At 41.5% G+C, this 19,751-nt stretch overlaps 1 protein-coding gene across 1 annotated transcript in view; it reads left to right on the top strand.

The window, feature by feature from the left end:
• Positions 1 to 4,403: 4,403 nt before the first annotated feature.
• Positions 4,404 to 19,751, top strand: part of igsf3 (immunoglobulin superfamily, member 3) — a 68,804-nt gene continuing 53,456 nt past the window's right edge. The window contains exon 1 of the mRNA XM_034128824.1: positions 4,404 to 5,391. Within this exon, the coding sequence (XP_033984715.1) occupies positions 5,352 to 5,391 (40 nt within the window). The 5' untranslated portion in view covers positions 4,404 to 5,351. The remainder of the gene's footprint in view (positions 5,392 to 19,751) is intronic.

Genomic DNA, 19,751 nt, shown 5'->3' with positions numbered 1-19,751 from the left:
TGTAATGTAGTTTGTGTTTTTGGGTGTAAAGTTGAACAATGTTCACAGTGTCTCTAAGCTCACCCCTTGCCTTGATGAGCTATTCCCTGAGAATACAGTGTCCGCATGTGTGCTTCCGCATGCTTTTGCATTTCACTTTGTCCAGTACATGACAGATGAATAATGTATGACATTCAGCTGTGTTTGCAGGTTGGCAACACCCATATAATCACAATGAGAAAGAAAGACAAAGACAGACAGACGAAAAGAACAAGGGAGATTTATGCAACACAATTGTGTGAACCTTGCTAAAATTATTTTTAATGAAGATCCAAGATAATTAGTTCTGCCTCATGCAACGAAAGAACAAGTGCACACAGCTGTCCTTCTTCATGACACAGGAGGATTTTATCCACACCGCTGCCAAAAACAAGCTATAATTGTATCTGACTTGTTTTGTTATTCAGTGTGGCCTGGTGGCTTTGCTGCTGACACTCTGTATATTAACAACTAAAGTAATACAGTGTTATAATAGTCAAGCCTACCCAGGCTGGGCAAAAGGATTTAATGTAGCTCAGATGTTCACACGCGTGTTCACTGCATTCAAAAGCCTTTAATTGTCACATTCATCCACAGTACTCATTTACAAGAACTAAATATATAGGATATATCTTAAAACCACATGCCAGCTAATGATAACACACGTTGCATGTGGTGCTTTGTATGGTTGTTGCAATGTCAGCTTTGCTATAATTTGAGAACAAAGGAGATTTAAATAAACACAATTCAGTGTTGGCACAACCACCTGCATAGGTAAAAGGAGAGAGGAGGACCATTTTGCTAAAGTATAGTAATTACTGCAAAACTTGCTATTGGAATCCTCTACCCCTGTTTACATGCAGGGTCTACTGCGAAGTTATTCTTAAACAATGAATAATAAAACATTACAGTGCAAACACATGTGTGCACTTACAAAAATGAACATGCATTCAGATTCAGACAAACACTTATGTACTGGTACATATCATTATAAAGCAATCATTGCAAACAGAGCTTTCATGTGCAGCGAAAAGAAGTCTGAGTGCATGAAGCACAGAAATGACAAAGAGATAGAAAAGGGCTATCATAAGTGAAGGATGGAAAAGAACACTGACAGATAAAAGGTAAAAAAAAAAGTCATTTCATATTAATACTTTACATTAAGAGCCCATAAATGAATAATTAATCTGTTAAAAAATGTAGCGATTTGTGCTGCTTGCAGGCTAATGCAATGTAAAAGCTCTGACTGCGGGTATGAATGTGTACACCATAAGTTTTGGTATGCAGGGCTGTATGTTTGAATAACTGATTTTTAGCTTTAAACAAAATAGTGACACTTGGTTTGTAACGTAAAGTCAAAATTACATCTCTGACTGCATCAGCCTCAGCTGTAATCAAAGGTTGTCTGACAATGCAGTGTGTAATCATCTGAGCCAATGTGAAGTGTGGCGTGAGAAATTGGAGAGTATTACTTTGACTGTGCAGTGACTCAGCTCACATTAAATCCTAGATAGAAGGGTTGCACTCTTAAATCTGGTTGGTCCCAGCTGGAGAGTTGCCTTCTGCCTGCTGTCTGTCAGTCTGCTGACTGTCAAAACCCACTGCATATAAGGTATGACAATATGTCAGGCTGGTACCTGTGACCATACACTCTGCATGCAGCCATGGCCCTCTAGCAGAAGCATACCTGCCACATGTGTTTGTATTAGGAGAAACGTTAGGATTGTGAATGTGTCCATACTTGTTGATGGATTGCAAGTAGTGGTTCTCCCCATAAGCAATGCCCACTACTTTCTACGTTCTACCTTACCGTACCTATGTTTTATTCAGGTAAAGCACATATTGCAACATTATTGCATATAATTTGCATTATATTTGTTTTACGCTGTTATTTGCTTATCTTCACCCATCTAGATTATTTCCCAATCCCTCTCTGCCTTTTTTTGTCCCAATAGTTTGAGGGAAGCCTCTCAGAAATAAATATTACCAGAAGGAATTTGAAATGTTTTTTTTATACTGCTTTTTGACTCTATCAGAACAAAAAGCTTTTGTTTACTTATTTATAGTTTCTATTTTGTTTCAGAGACGATTTGTGTAACAGGGCACATTGTGTTCTCTGTGCAGCTGAGCTCTGTTGTGATTCTTCAACCAAGCAGGTTCCACGTGATTCCATGTTTGTTTGGTACATATGTTTTCACTTGCACATTTCATGTCTAGTTTGATGTGACACTGCCATGTGGGCAGATTTGCATTAACGTATGCATTTGAATATGAATGTGTGTATGCTTGTCTATGAACTGCCTCCACATACTCCAGTGTAAACTGACATGTGAGAGTGGAGAGAAATGCACAGATATATCAAATCCATAATTCATATACATTGGGGACATACTATGAAAATGTGTGTATGATGAATTAAGTATATCTCTCTTTCTCCTTAACCTTTCACTTTAACATTGCTGACACGAGCTCATCAGGACTTGTGCTGTTAGGGTACTGAAATATTACGATTTTTTAGATTTTTTATGAATAAGTGGCCCTTAAAAAGTGTCGTACAATGACGAAAGAATAAGAAAACGGCTTTCGCTATCAATACCTTTGATGGACACTGTTATGGAGTGCACACAGTGCAGACTTCTCTGTTTCCATGGAGACCTATTGTGATCCCCAGCACCCACTATACTTGCAAACATTCCTCTAAAGCATTTTCTCCTCCAAGCAAACAACCTTATGAATAGTTGCCAAAACTGGCGTGAGGGGTCAAAGGTGATCTCCTCTTCTGTGATGTCATGATGCTGCGCTCAAACAACATTACAGTTGTCTTTTAGCTGCCTGCCTGTGCAAACTGTGCCATCTCTCGTCCAGGTGATAAGGAATCTATGGAGGACTGAGCTAAATTTAGGTGCAGCAATATGTAGACCAGGTGTAATGCACATGGCCTACCTAGCCTGCTCTGTATTAATTCAGCTGCGTTGGACCTGAATAGATCTTTAGAGAAGATGAAACAATAGCCCACGTGCTTCATACAAGTGAAAAATATCCTTCTGACTTACATTTGGTTGGCAGCAATGTCTGCTAGAGCCTTTTCTGTATACAAACATGCTAAAAGTGGCCTCTCTTATCTGTTAATATAATACAGAAAAAAACAAAGCGAGGGTTATAATAGATCTTTATTTCATTTAACAGTTTGTTCAACTGTTTTTCAGATGTGAGCTTACAGTTCAATAACATACCATATTGTGTAAATATCTTTATGGCTCAGACACATTTCACCAAGTTTTATCCAAGCTAAAGTCAAGCACAATGAAGGGGGAAAAGTAATTTTACTGCTTCCAAAAAAGGTTTTTCATGCTGTATTCAGGCAGTGTTCGAAACATGCGATTCACAGTTGATAAAGACAATGCCAGATGGGTCCATTGCAATTACTTTTTTTGTATGCACATGCAAAAGCCTGCTAATTTATTTATATAATACAAAAAGGGATTTTTGGGTTGTAGTCTATATTTCTGGCATTTCCAACACTCTTACATTCACTTCAACTTCCCACCAAACCAGTATTTTCTCAATGTGATACTTTCTTTTTCCCTTCAAACTTCCTACACCCTGTCTATTTTGAGATACTCCTAATATTGCAGCAGAGTCGTGCTAATCAATAAATAAACTGCATATTCCAAAGTAATGCTTGGTTTGGCTTATGATTTGAATCAAAGAGGGATTGATTTTCTAATTTGCATTCTCTGAAAGGTGAACTATAATGTGTTGAATGTGAAAAGAAAGTTTGTGCGGATATTCCCTACAGTTACCAAGCAGCAGTGTGGCACCTTATTATGCTGATTGCCAGTTGTGTGTGTGTGTGTGTGTGTGTGTGTGTGTGTGTGTGTGTGTGTGTGTGTGTGTGTGTGTGTGTGTGAGATGGAAATTGTTTGTCCATAACACACTTCTGGGTTAATTATGCATGAGAAGGTGATATTGGTGATCAGCATAAAAAAAGTAAACACCATAAATGATTTATAAAATGGATGTGTTTATATTTCATTTGGAAGACCCACTCATTATGCAATTTTTATGTGGAGAATAGTGCCATTTTAGTGCCATAATTATTAAAGTCAAACGCTGGTTAAACTTTACCCTGCAGAATAAAACGATGAGAAAATTGGTATCTTTAGAGGCTAAATTACAATCCACTTCGCTTAACCTATTCAAACCACCAACGACCTGGCCTAGAATTTAAATTCAGAAATGCAAATGTGGCTTCTCCCCTATGCCTCTCTCCCACAGCGGACGGTGTCCCACACGGCCGGGGCGTGGTCTTTGGAAGGGGGTGGGGGCAGACAGCACGCTGCTAAGTTTTCAAACTGCCCAGGCAAACAAAAGTGATTTGCCAAGCCGGAAGCAGGGAAATAACCTTGGAAGAAGAAAACGCAGTGGACTGTTTCTGTCTGGGACCAGATCACAGCATTTGTCAGACAGATTATAATTAGTGTTGGAACTCACGAGTAAAGCAGCTTTTTTATGGCTGTTAAGACATCTTGCAATTTTTTTGCGCATTTTCGTGCTTTGAATTAGGACACACTGGCTCAGGTGTATTGGTAGTACAATTAAGAACCCAGTGTTAGGGGTTAGAGTGCGCATTGATTAATCTCATTTATTGTGTCAGAGCACAAAGCCTTGTCTGATTCATCTAGAGCGCCCGCCCATTGGGCTTTCTGCGGAGCGATAGTGGGAGATTGATTATAGTCTCCGGGATTTGCCGTGGAGAAAGCCAGAGCCTGATAGGACTGAGATTTGCTCTCCCATCAACGAAGGGGAGGAAAATCATAGCAAGGACTTATTCCAGCTTGCCTCCACACCGGCAGCACTCTCTCAGATCCCCTGTACACGTTTTAGACTCTTGTCTAGTCAGGTTGTGCAAATACGCACAAGTCAAGCTGGACTTTCGTCTTTTATTTCCGAGGGGGCTGCGCGTGTGAATCGCCTCCGCAGTCTCGGATGCGTAGTAAACCGGGAGTGGGTTGGGTCGCCCAGGCGCCTGCCATACGCACAAGTCGTCAGTGATAAAAAGGAAGATAGGTGAGGGGGAAGCTTCACCCCAGGTTTTTTTCCCCTTTAAATCAGGAGGACACCGGAGAGGTGAGTCGGACGCTGGCAACCCGACGGACTAACTGGCTGTGGATTTGACTCTCAGGACAAGCCCCAGCCGTGTTTGTCATCCGGGATTCGTAGATCTTATTTACGATTCAGGACCAGCGGTTAACCACACTGTCAAACCCGACCAGACACCCCCTTCCTCATCTGAAGGGAATATTACAAGTGGATCTGCGGGGCAACAAACAATGGCAACCGGTGCGCTCCTTTTTGCCTGTGCGCTGCTTGGTAAGTAATCTAAAGAAGCTTTCAGTCTTCATCTCTACTGTGAATGTCCACTCTCTGCTAGATAAAAGAGGCACACCTGTATGACAAATGTAGGCTACTGTTCTATTCAGTTGGGTGATCAACTAACCTACTAGTCATCATCGTGAGTCAGGTGGAAGTAGGCTACATCGATAATCACTGCAATAATGACAGATGCCTGTGAACAGCTGTGTGTGTGTGTGTGTGTGTGTGTTGAACTAGGTTAATGTGATATTTGGACTTCCAGTCACACAGATTAACCCTATACAGTCTGACCTCCTGTGTTCATGATCTGTTCTTGTAGACAACCTGCTATTGCCTGTAGTCAAATAGCAGTCATCCACGCATAAAGTGTATTCACACACCTCCAATTCTGATTATGTATACACTCGCATCATAGACACTCCTGGGTCACACATAACCAACACCCCAGGCTATGAAGTCATCCAGTGGGTGTGAAGACACTCAGTACTAGTTGTTGTACAGTAATCCTTCGGGGTAAATCCACTGTGTGTTCTGTTCTCACACATTTGTAACTCACCTGCAATTTATTGGCTTTCACAGACAAATGCGAGTTCAAGCATGTTGCCCACAGCCTATTACACACACATAAACACTCATACAGGCATGATTGCTGACACACTCATAAACACAGTACATCCTGCCTGTGAACTGTCCCAAACAAACACCAGATGGCCTTTCTGTTCCTGGATGGGGAGGCCTGTCAGTGCTGACGGGGGACAGAGAAGGGGGGCGTGAGTGGGAGTGGAAGTCAGCCCACTGGAGGCCCCCACTTGGCCAAGAGGATTACCAGTCTGCGTCTTGCCTCACGTCGCCTTTCCCCACATCAGAATTCACTCTCACTGGGACTGGGGGCTTCAAATGTGTTTTCCCAAATAAAACGTGAGGTGCATTGTTCCATGTACAGTAGATAAGACTGCACACACTAACAATTCAGACCTAATCTCAGTGTAGGCTGGAAAACGGAGGGTTTTCATATTACATAATAACCATGAGTCATGTGGTTAAACGGGATGCAGTTTGAGGTGGTGAAGGACATTTCATGTGTTAGAAAAGAGTGGTTTTATGTGGAGTGTGTGGATCACTGGCACAAACCACAAGAGGACTCAGGATACTTTCTAATGCTGTTATGACATATTGCCAGCATTATTGGTGATGCATTAGGCTGGCAATTCTTCTTTATGGGATATGCTGCAAAGGAATCCTCCAGAGCCGACAAATTAGTGGATTGACAGAAAATATATTGGCAATTTCTTTGATAATGAAGTCGTTATGGAAGGCAAGATGACAAAATGTTCTGGCTCTGTGGCTTCCCAAATCAAGTCTCTCATGGTAGTTTACTGACTTTGCTTGGGGCTGGACTGTTGCTCAGACAGAACAAGACTTCTGAAGACGTCACGTTGTGCTCGGGGACCTTGTTATGGATGTTACGCATTCAGCAGAATGTCCATTTGCCCTCAACACACCAAAACCATTAAATGGCAAAAGGCTGATCTGACTAGAGAGCATTTACAGATTTAAAGTGTTTTATGGAAGGACACATAATCCAATAATGCACCATTAGTGGTAGTGTATGAATATGCATTTTTAGCAATATATTGCCATATCAATTGTTTATCCCACTCTTAGTGTTTGCGTACAAGCAGCTGTGTCAATGACATGTGCTTGGGTCTTTCATTTGTCAGATTCTGCCTCATGAATCAGCTGGCACATGCATTTGTTCAGAAGGAAGAATAAAATAAGGGTGGATGACAGCTGTATCAGTCATTGTTAAACCCAGAGGTGCTTCGTTTTTTGGCAGGCAAATCTTATATTGGGGTTATATCTGCTGCTGACTTTGCAACCAGGTGTTAGTGGGTGCGCGTGCATGCTTATTTGTGGCACCGGGGTATATGATATAAAGAATATAAAAGAGTTGCCTGAAGGAAGGAATGTTTATTAGCCACCCCCACCCCCCGCAGAGTGAAAAAGATGCTTGTGTGGTGCTTTTTTGGGGGGATTGCTACTGTTTTTGTAAGAGTGAGTTTGAAACGGGGTGCCAATCTAAAGTACCCAAGACGTCCCAGTTTATATAACTAAATTGAAATGTAATATGTGCAAGGATGGCTGGTTTAACTGTGAAATGCCTGAGTGGTTTCCATTTACTGGGCTGACAGGAGAGCAGCCTCCAGGTGCCTGGGTTCAGATGAGCTGCCACTGGTCCGGTTTATAAGCTGGTCTCAGAGCAGATTTGTACAGAAGATTTTAAAGCTTATGGCTAACAAGATGCACATTCTGCCACCCTCAGTTATTTTCGTATTTGTCATGTTTTATATACATCTCGATTTTCTCTGCCTACTAAGTAAACCAGGTGCTGTTTTCACCCTGTTCAGACATATCTGAACTCGTTATGAATGCATTTGCGAAACCTTTGTCAGATGGTTGGTTGTGAGTATAGGAAAGATGTTATAAATAATTCATGCAGTGTGGCAAAACTGGGGTGTGTCCTTTTTATTCAAAGCACATCTAATATATAACCAATATACACAGAATCATGCTGACAGTTGCATCTTCATGTCATAATTCAGCTTAAAATTAAACCCCTCTGTAACAGTAAAAGAAAAATACTTTTTTCTTTCATGCATTACTTTTCATTCATTTTTGTAGCGTACGAAAATATTTCGGCAGGCTTTAAACATGTATCCTGCCAGCATTCATTTTTGTGTTATTTATTATTGTGATGAAAATCACAGCAGACTTTTAAAATCAATATGTAGTTAATCTGCGTTTCCACACAATAATAATATAAATGTATTGGAATAAAAAGAATACACTGCTAGCCTGCACAGTTTGATGTTATACAGACTCCATACAGAAATAGATGAAGACCAGTGTTTTAATCACTTTTGAAAGCACCTTGTTTCTCCCTCATGCTCCTTCATTATATTTCTGTCTCCCTGTGCTTTCAGTCATCCTTATCTTATATATCTTACATGATTGAAGATATTTTTGATCAGTGGTTTCAAGTCAGAAGAGGCGCTGAAACAATAGCCTGTTATCCTGGCTCATTACAGTGCTATTGAGTGGAAAGTTTTAAGAAGCTGAAGTAACACCATCAAACTTCAAAACATCTGTCCCTCTATAATTCCCAATCAAACAACTTGAAGGTACTCAAGAATTCATGTCTTTTATAGGCGTTACTATGGTGGATTCATCTTTCCAAACGTTTGTGCTGTAGAAAAAAGGGTAGCACTTATAGCCACTCAAGTATAGATTTGATTGTCCATGTAGTGCTGTGACAATTCACACACTTGAAAGTGGTTGGAAAGACCCATTTTCTATTTCCAAGTTTCTCATGGAAATGTGTGCATTTAGTATTGTGAAGTCTATAATCAACAGCGAAAGAAAACTGGGACATGGAAGAGCCAATGAAATGAACCTCACTTATTTCTGTCTAGTCTTTGGTTATCATGTTAAAGGAAGCTTCCTTGTTTGCATATAGATACAAGTAACTACCTACTTAAAGCTGAACAGGATAAAATATTATCTTTATATGGTCATGGGAATGCTGAGGTCATCTCACAGGGATTTTAAACTTTGCTGGGATTCAAAGTTGGCATTGCCACACCCCAGCCTCTCCACTGTCCAAAATAGGAATGACAGCTGGAGGCTCCCACCCAGAAATGACAGGGATTTTAGCTTGTGTGGTCGAGCTAATGCGTCTTCTTGCTCTGCATCTTCACTCAGCTGTTGCTACATTAGGAATGCTTTCCATGTGTTGTATCTCTCAGCTGACATAACAGCGAGTGCAGTCTAGACAGTGAGGAAAAGTGCCATAACTCACTGCCTATCTGTTTGTATAGCTGATGTAGTGCTATTTATATATATCCTACAGAAAAGTTTGGCGTGCGATTGTCCCAAGTTTTGTCACTCATTATTTTAGTCTGTTGTTACATCCTGAAACAGAGCACCTACTTCTCTCTGTCAGGGGAAACACAGGTTTATGCAGCTGTCTGATTGCAGTGCTGTTTGCGCCCCTTGTTATTTTCTGTGCCTGCTACATTTTGTAGTTGCACGCAAGCTTGTTTGCATCATAAGCACTACTATAACCACGTACTTGTGTATACTCATGACAAGATGCCTTTTGTGCTATTGTTTTTTCATATCGCAACATTGTTCTCTCAACTGACAGAAAACAAAGGCTAGAGAATCAGAAACAAGACTGTCAGCGTGGCTATCATCCACCAACTGTGTGGTAGGTTTCAGTAAATATTTTTTTAAAGGATGTGTAATAAAAAAAACGCAGGCCACACAGAGGTCAGTGTAAGGACTGACATGTCCTATTGGCAATGGATCAATACAACTGAATGATGAGTATGCGCTTGCACTTGTGGACTTTGTAGCATCAGGTGCCCCCAAAGTAAAGTCAAATACTTGTAACTAGTGTCTACTATTCACAGGACAAGTAATTGCCTTGTCGTTCAGACTTCACAGTCTGCTACAGAAATTCACACCCAACTACCACTGCAGTTTTACTCCAACCCACTTGCTGTTATCAGGTTTCCTCCTTTTTCTGGGCTCGTAAATGTGAAAAGTTAGTTTAAAAAAAATAAAGTAACCTTTCCTCCAATGGAGCTTTCATAAGAGATCAAGGAAACTTTAAGATTGTAATGACTTTATTGCTAGCAGAGCAATAAATCAGAATCTCAGAAGTTAGTTTTGAATAATCACCGCTAGTCTTCTCATGCGGTGTCTTGTTTTTTTAATGATGATCCTCCCCCGTGACCCAGATCTCTCTCCGATCCACATGGGCAGATGAGTGACTGTAAAGTGCTGCAAACTTCTCGGGGGAGACTTCCTGCCTGCCACAATGAATCAGGAAAGTTGGAGCAGAGGCAGCGTCTGCTTTGTGTCTGATTTGGACTCTGCAGCAGCACTTCTGGTTTACTGCTGGACTGTCCCACATCACAACTACCTGGGATGTAGTGGCTGTTTCTTCACACTTGGTCACGCCTGAGATCGTATCTCATGTTTTGTGATAACAACCAAACAACAACCCTTTAGCCATTCAGTTTGTAACCCGTTTGTGTTCTCTTGGGCTGATTTGCATGTAACTATGCCTCTCACTCAAACAGTGCTCCGGCTACCTCCTCCTCCAGTGAATAGCCCCTGACCTCCCTCCCCCACTATTTTCTAAACAATGCTGTGCCCATCCCACCTCCTCTTCAAAGAGCTTTAATTAGAAACGGCCTAAAGCGTGATCCAAACTAGATATTTTCATCGCCATTACAGTGTCGGATGAAGAATCTCTGTTCTCAGCCACATCTACCTTGGGCTGTTTACGAGCACCTTCTTTGCCCAGTTAAAAGACAAACCCACCCCCATTCCCCATGGGATTTAGTCTGCTCCTCCCCCCTCTGCTGTTCTGTGCAGAGAGTGATGATGACTGGCCGGCGAGAGAATTCCACTTTACTCCTACACACACACACACACACACACACACGCACCCTCAGCGCTCTGAGCTGCTATCCTGCGGTGAAGCCACAGACCCCAGCTCCATGCTTTAGCCTCCACCAGAAGAGATCCTATGCTGCTGAGAAACACACCAGTCAGTGTAACTATGGTGACCGCTCCCACAACGCCGATCCATATTCAGTGGCACGCGCTCAGCTTGGTGTGCACGTGCAAATGTGTCAGTGCACATAAATACATTTGATTTCATTTCTAAATGCATGTCCCCCCACTTAAAAAAGAAAAGAAAAAGAAAGTACATAATACATCTCATTAAGAGCACTTCACTTACTTTGCCATTTTGTTCTAGTAATGTGCTTCTTTTCTACTTAACACCTAAGACCAAAGAGATGCATGTGTGTGTTTGTGCCTGATTGCTTATGCATAAATGCATGAATTTACAAGCGCATGTTTTTTACTGCCTGAGAGGCACAATGAGTGACAATGGCAGAAAAAGTCTGTTTGAAGAAGACTAATTAATAGTTAATTAGTTTCCTTTCCAATCTGCAGCTTAATGTGCAAACGTGGGAACTGATGAAAGCTGCCAGTCATACAAAAAGTAACCACTGGACATAAAATAGATGCAGCTGTCGAGCTTAATTGTGCACAAGCACAAGATGGATAATGACCGAAGATAACTGAGTTTTTTTATGCACCCGCGTTCTTTTTATAACAATTAACACAAACAATCAGACTGTGCTGTAACAGTTGAAAGGATATGTGAGGGAACTTTCATTTGTTGTGTCGGGAGATTTGAAACACACGCTTTGTCATGCAGACAGGGTGGGGGATGTGGGTGTGTGTGTGTGAGGGCCGGGTTTGGGATGGGCTGGGCAGATGAGGTTAGTGGGGTAGCAGGTGTCCATACAGTTAATGGAGTTGGCAAAGGAAGTAGATTGAGCCACTCAAAGAGATGTGTGTGTGTGTGTGTGTGTGTCTGTGTGTGTGTATGTGTGTGTGTGTGATAATATGAATGAACCACATTGACAACTTGCCTCTGTCCCCTGTCTTGACTCCATTGTCTCCCACACTGTTATAAACTGAAGGAAACAGTAGGTGGGATAATGGTGTTTCGCTTTATGAAAGAATGATTGGCACTTCTAACTACTAACCTCAACACTTCTCTGTGTCTCACACAGACGGTCCTGCCACATCTTATAAGCATCACATCTACTAATTGTAACCATCTGTCACCCTGGAAATGTTTAGCAAGCTTCTAATGACCCACTGAATTGTAGATTTAAAAATAAAGTATGCAAAATACATAGTTAAAAATGATAAATAATATATATTTTTCCTTTTAATGAGATGATATTCTCTAAATGTGAGTGAGGGGCATGGAACGCAGGTTTGAGAAGTTGTCAATGCCTTCAATTCACTCATTATATTCAGGGATCTATTGGTAGAATTCAAAAGCCAGTTGACATTGATGATTCGATGATGGAAAGTGTGATTGCCTCCTACATGTAGTCCTTTTTTCTTTTTGAGGAGCTGTTGATTGATTGCTCACTTTGTTACTGCTGGGTTGAGAGACATCATGCTGTAAATTATAGTATAGCAAGCCTTATTTCAGTATGAATAACTGATACAGTTTATTTGTGTTTGTATCTGTTTCCGACCTGCTATTGCTCAGCCTTATGACTGTAAGTGCAAAAATGAGTTGATCTCAAACACAATATGTAATAAAGGCAAAATAAAAGCAAGAGAGACTTTGCTAAATCGCTGCGGTTTATCATAGTCTTGCTAGCTGCTTCTGTGTTTTGAACTATTTATTAATAATAGCATTGGTAAGAAGCGTCTTCAAGTAAACACACTTTTTACGCTTTCATTTTATTCATATGTCGCTGTCGCTTTGCCATATGTGACTATGTAGGGGTGACTTAGTTATTCTCCGCTCAGGCTGTTGCCTCTGCTGTTGACTCTTGCTGCACTGATGCAAAGCTTAGTAACAGAGTCATGTAATCATTCTCTAATAACGTTTAAAGGTAATCATGTCAATGTTCCCTCACCTACACGTTGTGGGACAGAGATATAGCATTTTAATAAACAGTATAGTTAATGGATGAAGTATGTAGTTGCGCGTCACTGATGAGTTATTTAATTGAAATTGCTTGAAAATGTTATTTAAAAGGTTAGGAAGAATCACTGCATTCTGATTATGTGTTTGAAATCATCAGAGATTAAACAATAAAACTTGAGAGCTGTTTTCCTGCGTGGTCAAACAGGAAGGCGAAGCAGCTGAGGGTGTAGGAGGGAGGATGAAGAGGCAGCTGTTCAACAGAAAGAATGGATCATTATCTGCTCCTTGTTGTTGACACTATCGACATGCACTACTGGCATAGAAAACGGATAGGAGAAAATATGAATCAGCCCACAATGAAAAATCCCATTTCTGCTAGGCAAGCATCATCCCTCTTACTTACATTTCAAATGTGGTGGCCACAGACACCTGCGGTGTACGTTAACACATTAAAACAGATGTAAGGTTTAGCATTAAAACCCCCTATTGCTTTTATCCTGGTTTCACCAGCTGTTATGAGCAAAAGCGCAGGTGGGGTCATGACTGTTGTAGCCCAGGGGGCCAATAAATTAAGACTAGTTAGCATAGTCGAGCAAAGGACAGCATGACCCAGGTGTGAAAGAGCAGGAATCCCTGTTAAGAGCTGTAGACATTGATATGAATCACCAAAATGACAAGTTGATAGACGTATTAAATAGCACAGGACTGAAAGCAAAAAACATCCATTTCTCATGTTTTCCCCATCTCATTTGTCACTGTAAGGTTGCCAGGCAAACAGCACAGCAGAGACATCAGAAAGTTACTGCTCAAAGCCAAGAAAAATACACACACACACACACACACACACACACACACACACACACACACACACACACACACACACACACAGTGGGATAAGTCTTCTCTTCTCGACAAGAAAGAGAATAAGTGGATTTCCCAAAACTAGCGAACTATGTAAAAATACCTCTGTCCCAGTTCCGAAAAAGAGGGAGAGAACAGAACTATGCAACGTAAAGCATTTGCATGTAAACTCTTTGCAATCCAGCTGAGAGGCTGTCTCTGAGAGAGCATAAATGTGTAGTACATTCCTGTACCATACATAAGTAGTTCTGTTTTTTATTCTCTCTTTGCCCTCTGGCTGCTTTCTAAAGCTATGAAATGTATGATGGGTAGTCCTCTCTCATACTGCTGGCTTATAAAAACTCCCGTAGCGATTTTTCCCTCCATGTAACGGTTCTTATCTGGTAAGCCCTGCATATACCCGTAACATCACCTGGCTCTCTGTACTTGAGCTATAAAAATATAAAATAGTGACAGTATATCGACTTCATCTTCCCACTCTCTGAACGCTCCTGCTCCCTCTTGTTCTTAGAGCTGTGCGGATGTAATGGGCAGTTGTTGTAAATGTTTCTCAGCTGTTAGCTCGGCCTGGCTGCCGGCCTGTCTGTCTGGCTCTCTAATGGAAGTTAGAACACTCTCCCGTTCTCGCTGTGTTGCTCCATGTCAGACTCTCAAACACAGAGCATCACACCTGTTTCCCCGCTGACAGGCTTCCAGCAGCTAACACATTTTCCCCTGCCTTGAACAGTGAAATCATTTAGCATTTTCTTCAGCACCGAAAAAAAAGAAAAATGCACTCTCAATCTTTTGTCTTTAAAACAGCTCACTTAATAACTCGACAGTGAATATGGAAGTTGTTGAAGTGTTTGAAGCCGGCTAAAGGGTCAGAGTTTGTTAATGACAGCTCCTGCTACACTGATTTCTACATTCTGACGCAGACGATGATTATCACCGCGGGAAGGGAAAGGAGGGGAAAGAGAATGAGACCTGAATTGTAAATTTTGGCCGGAGCCCATTTATCAAAGATCCAAGAATAAAGAAAAATGGTGGGAAGAAAGAGTAGGAATTCTCATCACTCCATTACATGGTTTACATTAAGATGTCAGTGTTTCCCACAGAATTTGATTCTATTTGTGGGGGCACCGCACCGCACCCCCCCCCGGCAAGAAAAGCCAAAGGCCCCTTAACCTATTCAGGTGGTCCACGCATCCACCCCCCCTCAAATAAGATAATACATGGCTACTGTAGACAACGTTCTTGTTGCTCTGTGTTGCGTTGTTAATGAGTGAGACACACCGGAGTTGAGGATCTGTGGGGTTTATTCTCCCAAAAATATAATTTACAATTTACAATTTAGGCATTTAGCAGACGCCTTATTCCAAAGCGACATACAATGACCAATTACAGGGACATTCTCCCTGGAGTAACCGAGGGCTAAGTGCCTTACTCAAGGGCACACTAGTAGTGGTGTTCCAGGCAGGATTTGAACTCGCAACCTTCCGATCATCAGCCCACCTCACTATCCATTAGACCAGGGGTTCCCAACCCCCGGTCCGCGGACCGGTACCGGGCCGCGGAGGTGTTACTGCCGGGCCGCGAAATAGCTGTGAGTTTATCGTAATATTTGCAGAATTATAAATATATAAAAATATTTTATCATAATATTTTTTTCAAAAAGTGTTTAATTTTCGCACCTATGCCACCAGTCATATTATTTCATCCAGTAGCTAGTTAATCTTTCACCAGAAAACCGTTGAAAATGGCTTTTATGATGTTCCGAGGGATTCGGCGGCTCAGCCTAAGGTCTCAGCCTCTTGTGCGCACGAGCATGTTACCGGTGCGCCAAGTAGGAAGAGGAGCGCACAGGAGACAACCGTTTGATTGCAGACTGTTATGTTTATGTGGGGAAATGGTGGTGCATACATTATTTGAGATATATTTCAAACTCGGACTTCATTTTAAGGACATGTCGGCCAGGGGTGTAGAGCTATTTGTTTAAGCACTGGATTGGCAAAACAGGAGAGTAAACCAGTATGCCTTGATCTATGAATTAATGTCCGGGACTCTCACGATCTGCTGCCCGCAGCTGTTTTATAGAAGGAAACCCTCCTTCATGAAATGGCTGCAGCATCAGGAGGCAGCGGGACGTAGGCCTATACTCGGTAAAGAGCTGTGCCTTTTTACGCACCGCCTTCGCTGTGTTTAACTTAATCAGAACAGTTTAAGAGTGACTGCAGGCTGCTACGTGTTAACCACACACACATCTACACACATCGAACTGCCCGATTACTCCCCCTTTTATTAGTTTTATGAAGGAGATGTCCAGTCAGTCACCAAGGCGCATGATGTGTGTGTGTATGTGCTCTGCTCAGCTCAGCTCTGTGTGTTCGGTGTGTTTGTGTCTGTCCGACACCGGCATATATGCGGCTGTTCCCAAAATAAATTAGTTTAATCTTAATCTCGATGCTAAATGCTGTCGGGAGTGCACCGGAATGAACGACATTTTCCCAGCATTCACTGGATTATCCGTAAATCATACAAACAAAACCAAAACGTTGATTTATCTGTTTTCCCGTTTTGGTTTAAAAACTGAATAACGTCGGTTTTTTGGTTTTCCGAAAAACCAAAAAACAACACCGGTTCTTTTTTAAACTTTGTTAATATGTTTTGGATGCATATTGTTCTAGTATTTGTTCAGGCTGTTACATACAATTAGCCTCTGTTGCTACCTGCTGGTGGTGAGTAAATATTAAAATCAGTTAAAATTGACAACCGGTCCGCGATTTTTTTTTAATGTATCTACCGGTCCTTGGCACAATAAAGGTTGGGAACCCCTGCATTAGACCACCAAAAAAAAAATAATGATAATAATTTTTTGGTGGCCCGCCACAAATAAATCAATGTATGGGAAACACTGGATGTACAATGAGTGAGTTGCCAAATATTCAGTTTATTGCTCAAGGATAAAGTGTGTTTATTCACAGCATCAGCACACATTCTCTTATGTTACATTTTAAATGAAGAAAATGAGAAGAAATGAAAGAAAAGGCAATTATAATCTAGCAAGGTCCAATATAATATAGCACAATACAGGTTTATATTTTGCACGATTTCAGGCAACATTCCTATTGCACCCGGTCCATATCGCCTACACATTTTAACGTTTCCTTACAAGAATAAGTTTCCTCTTTCATCTTTCTCCCTCCAGTTTTCCCTCATCTTGGAATCTCTCCGTCTCCCTCATACTCGTGCTCTCTCTGGTAATGATGTTAACAGGGTCAAATGCTTTTGGGGGCCTAGAGGGAGAAAAATGCTGAGTGATTTTGGAGAATGGTTAACCAGGGCCTAGATGTGAGGAGAGGGAAATACTCTTTTGTATTTCATCTTCCTCCAGCATTTAGTTTTTTCAGTCAAACACGTATGTACATCATACAAGTCAGTGGCTTGTATATTCACTTAGTTCTGTGCATTTTAGTAGTGTAGCCCCCTGGCGCCAGCTGTCGTTTTCTCTTTAGCTTCCTTCTTGTTCCTCTCTTTCCTCTCTTCTCACCATGCAATCCTTTCCTTTGCTCATCACCACCTCGCAGAATAGAAATCTTCACAAGATGTCATATCTGTGGGATGGGCCTGAACTTCCCTTGGGGAGATAGGACATTGACTGAGTCCATTTTTTTTTATGTCTAGCAAGCATGTTCATAATTAATTCATATTTCACTTGCTGGAGTTGCTTCAGCTGACCCGCTCTTAAACTTTCCCCCAAAAAGTTGTTGTATAAAAGTTTGAGGGAGAGGACTTGCTTTTAAACATTAGGTTTTATTTTTAAGCCCCTAAAAATGTGGTTTCCAAATGGTTGACCTGCCATACAGCAACATCACACCAACCAAAATCTTGATTGGAAGATGCATGGCTTTGCCTTTTTCCAAACGTGTGCCCGGTTCAAACCAGTGAGAACAACCCAGAATAAATCACATACATTAATGCGAAATAATCAAAACTATTTTCACTTAAGTAGTGACAGTTGTGTTTTATGCACACCAAAGCACTTGCAGTGAGAAGATGATTGCAAAACAATTCTTTATAGCTTTTTGAAGGAGACGGGTCTTTTAGCACAAGGCAGAGCAGTGTCATGATTTATGAGGAGATGAGATCAGTAATTGGCCACTTCTGTAAATGTTGATTCTACAAAATAATTTGCCAGACATAAATCAATGCTTTTATTCTCTTTTAATGACAAGTTAATATGCATGTAAAATACGTCTAGGTAATGCTTTTCTTTCATTCAGTGCGATTGTGTTTGTGAACGAGCTGCAGACACAAACCAGCAGGAGTAATCTAAAAGGATCACATTTTCTTCTTATCCTGTTTTTACCAGTATCGGAACGCAAAGACTTCCTTTTGGTAGTACTGATATTTGAGGACTTAAAACCTTATGAAGGTGCTCTTCGCTGGTAGGAAATCCTTGGTGTCTTCTGTTCTTGCCTGGACATGTACAGTATGTGTGTGTAATTAGAAATCAGAGCAAAGTGAGAAGAGATGATTGACAGCCTCACTATTCACATTAACACATTTCCACACTGCTGTGAAGGTCTTCCTATACTTAAACCCAGAAGTGGTTTTATTACACACCTTTCTTGGTGTGTAATTATAATGTCTCACAGGAGAGTGATGTTGTGAGTAGTAGTCCTGAAGACTAGTGGCCTTCCTGCTGTTTCCACTGAGAATAAAAGACACTGGCCACAAATGATTGGATTAGCATTTAACCCCCCTTCCACTTAGCATAATCCTCTTTCCAGCTTTTTGTGTGTGTGTCTGTATGAGCGTGTGTGTCTGTATGCTTGTGTGTGTTTGGAGTCATCTACTCCCATAGCTCCGGATGCTCCAGCAGACAAACAGCAAGGTCAGTTATAGAGTTTTTCCGTAGTCATTCACCATTATGTGACATTGGACGTCTCCTGTGTCCAGTCAATGAGCTGTGTGGGAAGGGACTGGCAGCATGAGATGAGAGATGAGACACGTAAGAGGTAAGCCAGAGTGGGGGGGGGGGGGGGGGCGTGAGGAGGAGTGGGCTAGAAAGACATCCGTGGTATGCAGAGATGGAGATGAGGGTTAATAATAGAAAATCCGAGGCCTTGTTGAACAAATATGGGCACTCTACGATTGAGGCAGCGCAGCCAGAGGTGAAGAAGTGGGGGAAGTTGCGGGCACAGGATTAGTTTGGAAGGGTTGGTGGAATAGAGCGATCAGTTGAAGGTCTGCAGGGTTTGGTATGTCATTGTCAGCCTTTCTAAACAGCCTGCAGAGCGATGGGCACTTTGAAGTTTCACAGAGCTGCTTAAATCCTGCCTGAAAAGATGCAGAGAACTGTGAGGCAAAGAGAAGAGACAGGAATATACAGAGAGGATTGATGATCGGTGAAACATGCAGGAAGGCAGTGAGAGTAATCAGAAGCGAGGAGGCAGCTTGTTTCAGGAGGATGACAGCACACAGACATGGGGAGGAAAGCTTTTAATGCACCACAGTATGAGTATGGTATTTTTGAGATTGTATGAGTAATATTTTTTCCAGCAGTTCCATATGAGTAGCTGCAACCTGAGAAGCAGTGATGCAGCGGTACAGCTCCGAGCTGGATGTGGGTAGACCGGGCGCCGCCAGATTAGCACACTGACATCACAGTGAAGAAAGTCTGAGTCAGAATACAGATTCCGTCAGCACACTTTGCCACAGACTTTCTGTCAATTTCAGTTTTTAAGTCCAGAGAATTTTGTTCCTTGCCCACTGTAGAAGGATTTCCTATGTTAACTGACTTATAAATCCCTTAGACCATAGGTTTTGCAGGTAAAAAAAACAAATTGATTAACACAATAAAAATGTCTAAAATAGTTGTGTAAAAGGCATCAGGATATGTTTTGTATAATTTAATGAAACTAGGAAATGGAATTAACGAGTACATAATTATTAAATATTAATTCAG

The sequence above is a fragment of the Trematomus bernacchii genome, unplaced genomic scaffold (genome assembly GCF_902827165.1).
Source record: "Trematomus bernacchii unplaced genomic scaffold, fTreBer1.1, whole genome shotgun sequence".
NCBI classification, from domain to species: Eukaryota; Metazoa; Chordata; class Actinopteri; order Perciformes; family Nototheniidae; genus Trematomus; species Trematomus bernacchii.
Note: the sequence above shows the minus strand (reverse complement) of the source record. Positions and strands in the feature narration are given on the sequence as shown.